At 42.3% G+C, this 12,707-nt stretch overlaps 1 protein-coding gene across 2 annotated transcripts in view; it reads left to right on the plus strand.

The window, feature by feature from the left end:
* The window catches only part of znf385c (zinc finger protein 385C), a 295,378-nt gene that overhangs the window by 115,530 nt on the left and 167,141 nt on the right, over positions 1-12,707 (plus strand). For both annotated transcript variants that reach the window (XM_060901987.1, XM_060901988.1), the window contains exon 2: positions 8,984-9,250. In XM_060901987.1, the coding sequence (XP_060757970.1) occupies positions 8,984-9,250 (267 nt within the window). The remainder of the gene's footprint in view (positions 1-8,983; positions 9,251-12,707) is intronic.

Raw genomic sequence — 12,707 nt, forward strand, 5'->3', positions numbered from 1 at the left:
GGCTGGAAAAGGTTACAAAGCCATCTCTAAAGAGTTTGGACTCCACCAATCCACAGTCAGACAGATTGTGTACAAATGGAGGAAATTCAAGACCATTGTTACCCTCCCCAGGAGAGGTCGACCAACAAAGATCACTCCAAGAGCAAGGCGTGTAATAGTCGGCGAGATCATAAAGGAGCCCAGGGTAACTTCTAAGCAACTGAAGGCCTCTCTCACATTGGCTAATGTTAATGTTCATGAGTCCACCATCAGGAGAGCACTGAACAACAATGGTGTGCATGGCAGGGTTGCAAGGAGAAAGCCACTGTTCTCCAAAAAGAACATTGCTGCTCGTCTGCAGTTTGCTAAAGATCACGTGGACAAGCCAGAAGGAAAAATGTTTTGTGGACGGATGAGACCAAAATAGAACTCTTTGGTTTAAATGAGAAGCATTATATTTGGAGAAAGGAAAACAGTGCATTCCAGCATAAGAACCTTATCCCATCTGTGTTTTGCTGCATCTGGGCCAGGACGACTTGCCATCATTGATGGAACAATGAATTCTGAATTATATCAGCGAATTCTTAAGGAAAATGTCAGGACATCTGTCCATGAACTGAATCTCAAGAGAAGATGGGTCATGCAGCAAGACAACGACCCTAAACACACAAGTCGTTCTACCAAAGAATGGTTAAAGAAAAATAAAGTTAATGTTTTGGAATGGCCAAGTCAAAGTCCTGACCTTAATCCAATGGAAATGTTGTGGAAGGACCTGAAGCGAGCAGTTCATGAGAGGAAACCCACCAACATCCCAGAGTTGAAGCTGTTCTGTAGGGAGGAATGGGCTAAAATTCCTCCAAGCCGGTGTGCAGGACTGATCAACAGTTACCGCAAATGTTTAGTTGCAGTTATTGCTGCACAAGGGGGTCACACCAGATACTGAAAGCAAAGGTTCACATACTTTTGCCACCCACAGATATGTAATATTGGATCATTTTCCTCAATAAATAAATGACCAAGTATCATATTTTTGTCTCATTTGTTTAACTGGGTTCTCTTTATCTACTTTTAGGACTTGTGATGATGTTTTAGGTCATATTTATGCAGAAATATAGAAAATTCTAAAGGGTTCACAAACTTTCAAGCACCACTGTAAATATCCCAGAAACTACATAGTCTAGGCAAATGAAACTGAACAGGCTTAATGTTGAGCAATATAAGATTTATTCCTCAAAATTTCAATGAGAAATTCAAAGATATGTGGACTCCATGAACAATTTCACAAATTTTCAATATTCGCGAAGCCGCTCGACCGTCTCTTCCGATGCTGGTGGTCGTCCAGATCCTTTCGCCCTGCACACACAGCCTTCCTCTTTGAACTTTTTGTGCCGTGTCTAAATCTGACTTGCAGTTGGTACAGTTTTAGAGAATTCTCTCATAAATGCACGCTGCACAGTCTTGTTCGACTGTGTTCGAGCGTACTCTAACACACAAAACGCCTTTTCTTTTCCAGTGAATGGCATTTCTATACCTAAAAAGATAAAAACAAAAAGCATTCAACATAAAATTTTGACCTGTTTCCACACACGCAGCGGTCTCAAAAGTAGCCGGTCACCGGCGGCAAATCGCCGGCTATGGCTTGTTATGCCGCCGGCTATTGTCAGTCGAGTCACAAAATTTAATATTAAATATTTCTGACAGCAAAAAAAGTTGTGAACGTAAATTACATCCACTATGTCATGTATGTCCGTTGCCGCGTCAACTGTGTTTACATCCTCGACATGAGTGCAGCCATTACTGCCGCCTGTGTTGCCAGATTGTGTTTACATCCTCGACATGAGTGCAGCCATTACTGCCACTTGTGTTGCCAGATTGGGCGGTTTCCCGCCCAATTTGGGCGGTTTTAAGTGCATTTTGGCGGGTTTTGAACATATTTTGGGCTGTAAAACGTCAGCAGTATCTGGCAACATATTTTTTTACTTAATACAAGAAATTAATGGATGCCAACGTTTTTGCCAAAATGGTATTTTATTTTCCATTGTTTAGGCAGCTTCAGCATCATACTGTGAGATTCTGTTCAAATTGTTTTTTTTCTTCTATGAAGCCTGAGCCATTTATTTTATTAGTTTATGATTATTGTTTAATTTAGTCTTCAGGAGAGACTGCCTGCACACAGTACTAGTATTTAATAGTTTTTTTTCTTACATGAAAGCTGAGGCATTTATATTATATTTTAAGGTAACTTCATGTTGTGCTGTGAGGTTCTCTGCACTTTAACTTTTGAACCGACAGGTGCATTTGGATAAGTAAAGCCTATTTTTCTGCATTTTTGTAGTCCTGGTAATCTTTTATATTGGTAAAGTTGTTTATAGGACCATCTCTCAGTGTCTGTTTTTTTAATCAATAGTTTTTCAGTAATAACTTAATATTTAACATATCACTCAATTTTAAACAACCCCCGCGCCTCCCCCATGGCTTGCCCCCATAGTCTCCAAAATTTCTGTGGGAAACACTGTCGTGCGTAACAACGCTAATCAAGCCTCAAATACCCGTCCCGGGTAAATGTTATCCCAATTTTAGATGGCCTGTTCCAAACCATCCCGCCCCATGAAAAATTCGTACTTGCATATCTCTCATCTATCTATCTATCTATCTATCTATCTATCTATCTATCTATCTATCTATCTATCTATCTATCCATCCCTGCACGCTTTGCGTGCATTATGTCTGCCGCTGGCAGACATTTTACCATTTTGCACCCTGCTGTAAATTATTTGTACCCTGCTATTCTCCCAAACTTTGAAGCCCCTGCACACGCTGTTAAAATTCAAGGTCAATTGAACAAGAACTGGCAAAGTTATTAGATTGTGCAATGATTTCAAATTTTTTGAAACACCCTGTATTTAGAAGATTGTCAAACGAAACAAAATCCTGTTTCTTGAGTTACATGTTGTTTATTACATCTAAGGAAAGTGATGATGATGGTTGGGTTGCCAGCTATGCAGATAAAATAATCCTATTGGACAAGCAGTGATGGAACGTAGTTTGTTTGAATAGTTCCTTCACAAAGTGGTGATGCTTTCGTATTGTTCTTAATTACAGTTTGTCAAGAAATTATTATAGCTATCATTTAAAATGGATAACATACATTACATGGGGACACCATGGCCTAACGTTTAGAGAAGCAGCTTTGGGACCAAAAGGTTGCTGGCTTGATTCCCTGGACTAGCAGGAATGGCTGAAGTGCCCTTGAGCAAGGCACCTGAACCCCAAACTGCTCTCAGGCTGCTCTGGGTGTGTTGTATGTCAGTCTGGATAAGAGCATCTGCTAAATGCCATTAATGTAATGTAATAATATAATATGCGCACCTGGCAACACAACCTGTTAAACTCAGAGCAGCACAAAATTCAGGTCTGGTTTTAGGAGGTGGACGGAATCATTCAAAACCACAAATTCCCCAGTGTTTAGCAGAGTTGGACAAAGTACCCAACTTCATTACTTAAGTCAAAGTACAGATCCCGCTGGTCAAATGTTACTCCGATACAAGTGAAAGTTGGACAGTCAAATTTTTACTTAAGTTAAAGTACTGAAGTACTCGCTTTTAAAAATACTTAAGTATTAAAAGTACATTTTCTGTCAACGCATTGTTGAATTATTACCACAATGCTTACAAAACCTAATGCCGTTACCAAATACAGAAATGTGAATTCACAAAATGAACGCATGCCGTGCCATCATGGTGGTTTAACGTTAAGCTAGCTAGTCAGTGAAACTCCACCTGACATGCTTGCAAACGCTTTTCAAGCTTGAAATCATATTAGGTAGCTAATGTTACTAGAAAAGAAAGATTTCTACATTCTGTTTATTTGGCAAGATTATGCTAAAACATATTTCTGAAAGGACTTCAGATAAGTTAACGTTATTCATGTTAGCGTCACTCTGTTTTTCCATGCTAACTAACAGTGTCCAAGTTAACCAGCTATGTGTTAATGTTCGCTGTAGACAAGGCGACGGCAACTTGGCGGGCAAATCCATAGAAAGTCATTTGACTAACCAGACTGCATAGCTATTGCAACGTTATCGCTAGCTCTAAAAGCACAGACTACTTCGTTGCAAGCTTTCTCTTGGAATAAAACATTTACAGACCTCAATATGCTTCCGCAGGTTGGATAGCGAGTTTTGTAGGCCGTGATGTGGTTCGTTTTCGGCAAACATTTAAAACAAAATGAATCTTTAATCCTTGCAGAAAACTGAAACATGGGTTCTTGATATGGCCATGGGTGCGTGCATTCCCCAGAAGAACCTCCTCCTTCCATTCTGCCATCAACTGATTGTGTTAAATAACGCTGCTGAGAAATCATTGAACTTGATTTTATACAGTCTATGGACGTGACGTGACCCTAGTGATTAACTGATAGTGTCTCAGTGTCACCTGTGGAAAAAACTAATCACGTTTTAGAAAAGAAAAAAACATCCACTTTCAAAGCTGCTTCATAGTAACGAGTAACGAGGACCTTGATAGAAATGTAGTGGAGTGAAAAGTACGATATTTGTCTTTCAAATGCAGTGAAGTTAAAGTCATAAGTTTCCAAAAAAAATACTCAAATAAAGTACAGATACTTAAAAAGTGTACTTAAGTACAGTACTCAAGTAAATGTATTTCGTTACTGTCCACCTCTGGTGTTTAGTATCTCATCTCATCTCATTATCTCTAGCCGCTTTATCCTGTTCTACAGGGTCGCAGGCGAGCTGGAGCCTATCCCAGCTGACTACGGGCGAAAGGCGGGGTACACCCTGGACAAGTCGCCAGGTCATCACAGGGCTGACACATAGACACAGACAACCATTCACACTCACATTCACACCTACGGTCAATTTAGAGTCACCAGTTAACCTAACCTGCATGTCTTTGGACTGTGGGGGAAACCGGAGCACCCGGAGGAAACCCACGCGGACACGGGGAGAACATGCAAACTCCACACAGAAAGGCCCTCGCCAGCCCCGGGGCTCGAACCCAGGACCTTCTTGCTGTGAGGCGACAGCGCTAACCACTACACCACCGTACCGTGCCGCCCGGTGTTTAGTATGTTTTATGGAATTTTACAGCATTTCTCTGCCCTTTTAGCAGCTAAGTCTCGCACTTCAGGCAGTCTGGGGCTAAGGTTGTTTTTGACACAGAAGTGTTGCAGATCATACAGGAAGGATAACACACAGGTATCGCAACCTCTTGACAGCTTGTCTATCTGTGGGAGGTCAGTAAGACTAAGCGGAGCAACATGAGCATGTCCATGTGGAAAGAGGACAGAGTATCAACTCTTAAACCCTGCTGTTATGGACATTTGTAGATAGATCTCGGTTTCACAGACCGGTCTTCTTGTGTGTGTGTGTGTGTGTGTGTGTGTCAGGGACAGCAGAAGAAAAATCCAGGTCTTTCTGGTTGCTTGTTAGTCCCAGGTGTTGTGGACAAGACTGAGGTAAAGCCATGAGTCCTGAGCTGCTTCTTTCAGAGTCCCTCCCATAAAGAAAAGCATTTGTATTGTGGGTTGGGTTTTTTTTTCTGTAAAAATGGCACTGATACTGTTTTCCTGTAGACGGGAATGAGTATGGACGACGTGTTCTGGAGATGAGCACAAGTCAAATCAAAATCAAGTTTATTCGTATAGCGCTTTTAACAATAAACATTGTCGCAAAGCAGCTTTACAGAATTTGAACGACTTAAAACATGAGCTAATTTTATCCCTAATCTATCCCCAATGAGCAAGCCTGTGGCGACGGTGGCAAGGAAAAACTCCCTCAGACAACATGAAGAAGAAACCTCGAGAGGAACCAGACTCAAAAGGGAACCCATCCTCATTTGGGCGACAACAGACAGCCTGACTGTAATATTAACAGTTTTAACAGGTATAACCCTCAATTGTCCTCATGGGGCCGTCCTTCACAGGAGCGGTGCGATAAAACTCCGACCAGACACAGGGCACCAGGATGGATCAAGCAGGTCCGAGGGGCAGAAGAGGCCAGCATCTCAATGCCAGGATCAACATGTAACTCAGAGGGACAGATGGGGGGGGGAAGAGAGAGAGAAAGAAAACACAGGTTGTTAGGTATGCCCTAAAAATGACAAGTATTAAATCTGTGTGGTAGGCTCGCAGAGACGAGAGTCTTTACATCAGGCATAACACACAACAATTGCATGTTAATATGGTAAAATATATCATGACCTGCTCTGGCTGGATGCTTGATTGGGTGATGGGAGCACACTCCTCAGCAATGATGAGATGCAGATGGGACCCTTAGGGCTGGCCAAGACAATTCAGTTACATTTCACCGGGTCTGGGACATGCGACAGAACGTCTGACGGCCGATTCCCTGCAGGCTACGATAGCCAGTCGAGGTCTCCACCCTCTCCACCAAAAGATTTCCTGTTGACTCCATGTAACTCAGAGGGACAGATTTGGGGTGGGGGGGAGGGAAAGAAAACACAGGTTGTTAGGTATGCCCAATGTCACCTGAATAAGTAGGAGCAGTATACATATTGCACCGAGTACAAGCAGGGACTCCGGCAACTAACTATGACAGCATAACTAAAAGGAGAGAGCCAGAAGGTAACATAGGCATGAGGGAGCCCCAGGACATAAAACAGCCAGCCATTACACCGTCAGCAAACTCGAGTGAGCAAGTGAGTGGGGACTGACAGCATCCATACATCCCAGTTTACCAAAACACTCTGTCTGAGGACCCTCCAGATCTACACCTTTACCTCATAAACACCATTAACAAAAGGCTTGACTAAACAGATATGTTTTCAGCCTAGACGTAAATGCTGAGACTGTGTCTGATTCCCGAACATTACTTGGAAGGCTGTTCCATAACTGTGGGGCTTTGTAAGACAAGGCTCTGCCCCCTGATGTAGCCTTCACTATACGAGTAAAAGAAAGTGTATACAAGTAAAAGAAAGTGTTTGTACGCATCTGTCTGTTTATCATGTCAGATCAAATCCGTGTAATTCAGACTCAAATCTGATTTACAAATGAGAGCCATGAGAGGTGTAGAAAAAATGTTTTGGACTTTTCTGATGATTTATTTAAATGTTGGCGGAAAGGGCTACACCCAGAACGATTAAGAACTACCACTTAATACAGATGTGTGATTGCGTGCAGCGTTTTTTTTTAAACATATTTTCCTTGTTTGGAGAGTGGCATAAGTGTGAGATATAGCAGAGACACAACGTGAAAGGAGGCTGTGTGTGTGTGTGCGTGCGTGCGAGTGAGGGTAGGGAAGATGAGAGAGCATAATTATAAATGAATATAATTATATAATAAATACATTTTTCCCTCCAGATGAACCAAAACAACATTCAGGTGGTACAAGTGCTTATTTTCACACTGATCTAATTGATTGCAGCATGGACACACACACACACACACACACACACACACACACACACACACACACACACACACAGACTAACTGTGATGAATTCTGTCTCCACCTAGTGGTTATCAGGAGCATTGTATATGTGTGTGGAGAGATATAATATCAAGGCTTTTTTTTATGATTATGGCTTACAGCTCATCAAAATCAGAAATCTAATATCTCAAATTATTAGAACATTTCCTAAGATCAATTTAAAAAAATTATGATCCAGAAATGCTTAACTTCTGAAAATATTTATAAAATATTTATACACTCAATATATCAAAAATATTTATACACTCAGTACTTAGTTGGGGCTCCATTACCATGAATTATTGCATTAATGGGGCGTGGCATGGAGGTGATCAGCCTGTGGCACTGCTGAGGTGTTATTGAAGCCCAGGTTGCTTTGATAGCAGCCTTCAGCTCATCTGTATTTTTGGGTCGGGTGTTTCTCATCTTCCTCTTGATAATAGCCCATAGATTCTCTCTGGAGTTCAGGTCAGGTGAGTTGGCTGGCCAATCAAGCACAGTAATATCACGGTCAGCAAACCATTTGGCAGTAGTTTTGGCACTGTGAGCAGGTGCTAAGTCCTACTGGAAAAGGAAATCAGCATCTCCATAAAGCTTGTCAGCAGATGGAAACATGAAGTGCTCTAAAATCTCCTGGTAGACGGCTGCATTGACTTTGGACTTGATAAAACACAGTGGACCAACACCAGCAGATGACATGGCACCCCAAGTCATCACAGACTGCGGAAACTTCACACTGGACTTCAAACACCTTGGATTCTGTCTCCCCACTCTTCGTCCAGACTCTAAGACCTTGATTTCCAAATGAAATGCAAAATTTACTTTCATCTGAAAAGAGGACTTTGGACCACTGAGCAACAGTCCAGCTCTTTCTCTCCTTAGCCCAGGTAAGACACTTCTGATGTCGTCTCTGGTTCAGCGACAGTTGTAGCCCCTTTCCTGAAGACGTCTGTGTGTGGTGGCTCTTGATGCACTGACACCAACCTCAGTCCTCTCCTTGTGAAACTCTCCTAAGTTCTTAAATCGACTTTTCTTAACAATCTTCTCAAGGCTGTGCTCATCCCTGTTGCTTGTGCACCTTTTCCAGCCAGCCTTTTCAGCAATGACTTTCTGTGGCTTACCCTCCTTGTGGAAGGTGTCAATGATCGTCTGCTGGAGAACTGTCAAGTCAGTGGTCTTCCCCATGATTGTGGTTGTGTGTACTGAACTAGACTGAGAGATACACGGTATTTACTCGAACTCGAAATGAAATATTCTAATATTTTGAGATATATTTTTTTAATGTGTGCTGTAGGCCATAATTATCAAAATAAAAATAGAAAAATGGCTGAAACATGTTAGTTTACATGTAATGAGTCTAAAATATATTACATTTTCACTTTCTTAAATAAGTGATGGAAAATATTGAACTTTTTCACGATATTCTAATCATTTGAGGTGCACTAGTGTGTGTGTGTGTGTGTGTGTGTGTGTGTGTGTATTAATATTTGTGAATTTAATCAAATGTCAACATAAACTCACTCATTTTCTGTGTGTGTGTGTCACCGTGTACCTCAGGGATGAAGCATTTCTACAGCACTGTTGATGGACTTGGAGCTTTGAGTGAAGAAACCAGACTCGATACCGAACCTTCCGCGGAGGCCGATTTTATGAGACACAAAGCCCCGCCCCTAAACAGTCATCTGAAGCAGGAACGTAAACGCAGATCATACACAGTCTGCGAAGTGTGTAACATTCAGCTGAACTCGGCCGCACAGGCGCAGATACACTACAACGGCAAAACCCACCAGAAGAGACTGAAACACATGAACAGTGGGAACACAGGTAGGACACACGTGTTCGGCTTTGTGTTGTGATTTTAATACGAGTGTGTATAACCTGCCCACTGGAAGTTAAAGCCCCAGGCTGAGAGCCGAGTTCTATACGTGTTGCAGGTTTTAATAGCTGTGTTGGTGCAAAACTCAAAGCATTTCTCAGGCAAAGCATCGGTTTCAGGTTTCACCTCAGATTTCAGTCTTGGGTTGTTATTGTTGTTGTTGTTGTTGTGTTAAAGCTCAGGGTTTTTTTTTTTTTTCTCAGACAGCCTCCTGTTCATTCCTGATTAACACGTAGAAAACTAGTCCTTCCAGCACATATACAAGAGAGATTCTGATTTCAGTCGTTTTGCTTCTATGATTCCACTACAGTCACGATGAATCAGTTCATAAAATTGACTCTTACATCATGCTAACATTTACATCCCAAACCATATGATTTACTTCTTAAAGACAACCTCGATATCCACTTTTTATGCCTCTTGTCATATCGTGTATGATTTCTCAGCATCAATCACATCAAGGTACAAATTAGTGATTTTTGCTCAAGTGAACAGGATGAAATTTGAGATAATTGCAGCCCCTTCCTTCAAGTTTCATCTCAAACACATTGCACACATTCCAGTAGCTTTTAATAAAAATAGGTACGCTATGGGTCCATGTGGGGGCGGCACGGTGGTGTAGTGGTTAGCGCTGTCGCCTCACAGCAAGAAGGTCCGGGTTCGAGCCCCGTGGCCGGCGAGGGCCTTTCTGTGCGGAGTTTGCATGTTCTCCCCGTGTCCGCGTGGGTTTCCTCCGGGTGCTCCGGTTTCCCCCACAGTCCAAAGACATGCAGGTTAGGTTAACTGGTGACTCTAAATTGAGCGTAGGTGTGAATGTGAGTGTGAATGGTTGTCTGTGTCTATGTGTCGGCCCTGTGATGACCTGGCGACTTGTCCAGGGTGTACCCCGCCTTTCGCCTGTAGTCAGCTGGGATAGGCTCCAGCTTGCCTGCGACCCTGTAGAACAGGATAAAGCGGCTAGAGATGATGAGATGAGATGAGATGAGATGGGTCCATGTGGCTACTGCTGATAAACAAAATGGTTTTCTGATCCCATGTCCATACAGTAAATATAGCATAAATTAAAAATGAAGCGTAATCCAAAAACGAACAATTTAAAAATCACAGAAGTAAAATATACCAAGTGTCTGTACTTTATATTATTCTACTCTTCCCTCTTACAGCTTTCGAAACTGAAACCTCCGAACCGAGGCTGACACACACACACACATGCTGTCGCTGTAACCGAAATTCTTATTTCCCGGAAATGGCCCGGCGCTAGAGCTCAGTGGTCTCAATACTCTTTTCAACAACTTCCTGTAACAACTCGGAATTGCGTCACATCTACATCACACATGGGACCACTGGCCAAAGAAAGCAAGAAAAGGGGGACGACCTGGTGTATATTTTACAATCAGAACGCACTTCCCCTCTGTAACAAGCATAAACATGTCTGAAAGCGATTTCTTTAGTCGAGTCCATTTATTTCAGACGGTGAACCAAATTGTATACACTCACCAGCCATTTTAATAGGAACATGTGTATGTGTATGCGTATGTGCAGTGCGTTATTGTTACACTCATTCTTACATTCTTACAACACGATGACATAGTGGCTACAGCCTCTATATGATGCAGTAGCCACAACAAAATATTCACTAGGAGGACACTGAATTGTGTCTCTATCCTCTGTAAAGCTCTTAATGGCCAAGGTCTCCTCCCCACCCCTATTTAGAGGCGATAACGATCAGATTTCTTGTCCTCCGAGTGTGTATTTGAGTATTAAATTATGAAGACTTACTGCAAACTTTTTAACCAAACGGACTCCAAGCCTGATTCCTAATTTAAGAATTATTGTAACATAACATAAATGACAACTAGAAACCTTGTAATGGTGGCCATCATTTTTAGTTTTATATATTTAACAATTATCCACAGAAGGTGAAGTGAATATCGGTGAATAATAACAGAGACAAAGTTGAGGTTATTATTAACTACTTATTAACTGAGCATGAGGTCTTTATGGGAAAATATCAGACCGAAGTCTTGACACTACGGACCGAGTTCGGTCTGTACAAAAAGACCTCGGTCTGATATTTTCCTGTAAAGACCGAGCGAACAAGTTTAATATGGAGTTTAGTATATGGCTTTTTTATTTCTAAGGGCCCGTTTACACGAGGACGCTGTCGGGTAAAAACGACTAAATATTTTATCAGAAGTGCCTTTCGTTTACACGGGGACGGCGTTTCCGAGGCTGAAAAACGGATAAAATTGAAAACGCCTTCCAGAGTGGATAAGTTAAAAACGGCCCCCGTTGCATATCCGTCTAAACTACCCAATACGCGAAACTCTGCTCGGATCTGCTCACGTCGGGTATGCGTTTACGTCATACATATGTCATATACTGCACATGCCAGCCCGGGAAGTAAGAAAGTAAGTAAAAAAGTAAGAGCATGTCTGATTACATCGATCCAACGGACCTTCAAGCTGCTCTGTGTTTTAATGCAGTAGATGTGTTTTCCTGCTCACCCGCCCAGCTGGAGCTCCTCAGTTTGGTGTCGCCAAGTTATACACACGCGCACGTACGTGCGTGCGTGCACGCGCGCGCCGCCTATTCAAGCCGCTCGTGAAACCATAAACCCGAGACTGAAAACAAAACTAGCAGCCGAACGAGTTTATTTTGCTGAGATGGACATTGCCTTTTCTCTTCTTCACCGAAACAAGAGTGAGTGTTACTTAATAAAGGCAGATTAAAAGAGTTTCGGTTTGCTCCTGCTCCTCCCTCGAGCACTACAGTACCTCAGCCGGACCGGTGTTCTGTAAAGTTATCCTAGCAAGTTCTCATACAGACCATTTTATTATTCAAAACAAGTCATTACAAATTATTTGACTCGGCCAAAGACTCGACCAATACGCACAAAACATAAAAATCGGCAAATGCGTGAAATTCTCACCGATTTTCTATCAGCCCAGCTGATCGGTGGGACAAAACTACTGTTGAATTTTCCTACCCTCCTGGATTTCGCGCATGCGTAGTAGGCTTGGTAGGATAACTTGACAGAACAGCGGCGCAGATGTGCAGATCAGACAAGACAGAAGACGTTGCGCATGCGTGCAGACATAGCGGAGACATTTATGCGTCACCATATAGACGCAGATTTCCTCCTTGAAAACGGTCGTGTAGACGCGGAAAAAAGTGAGAACGAAAACGGACTTTTGCGTTTTTGTTTTATACCGTCCCCGTGTAAAGTGGGCCTAAGATTAAAATTGATGATCATTATCATGAGGTGTGACGCTGGTTTCAGTCACGTCATATTTGTAACGTGGTTGAGTCGCGTATGCAGAATAAACAGCTAGCGGTTTCAAAACTGAATTTCTGTTAGCGGTTAGCGGTTTCTGAATGCTCTTCATTGCTCATTTCTTGAGT

Source organism: Neoarius graeffei, chromosome 20 (genome assembly GCF_027579695.1).
Source record: "Neoarius graeffei isolate fNeoGra1 chromosome 20, fNeoGra1.pri, whole genome shotgun sequence".
Taxonomy (NCBI): domain Eukaryota; kingdom Metazoa; phylum Chordata; class Actinopteri; order Siluriformes; family Ariidae; genus Neoarius; species Neoarius graeffei.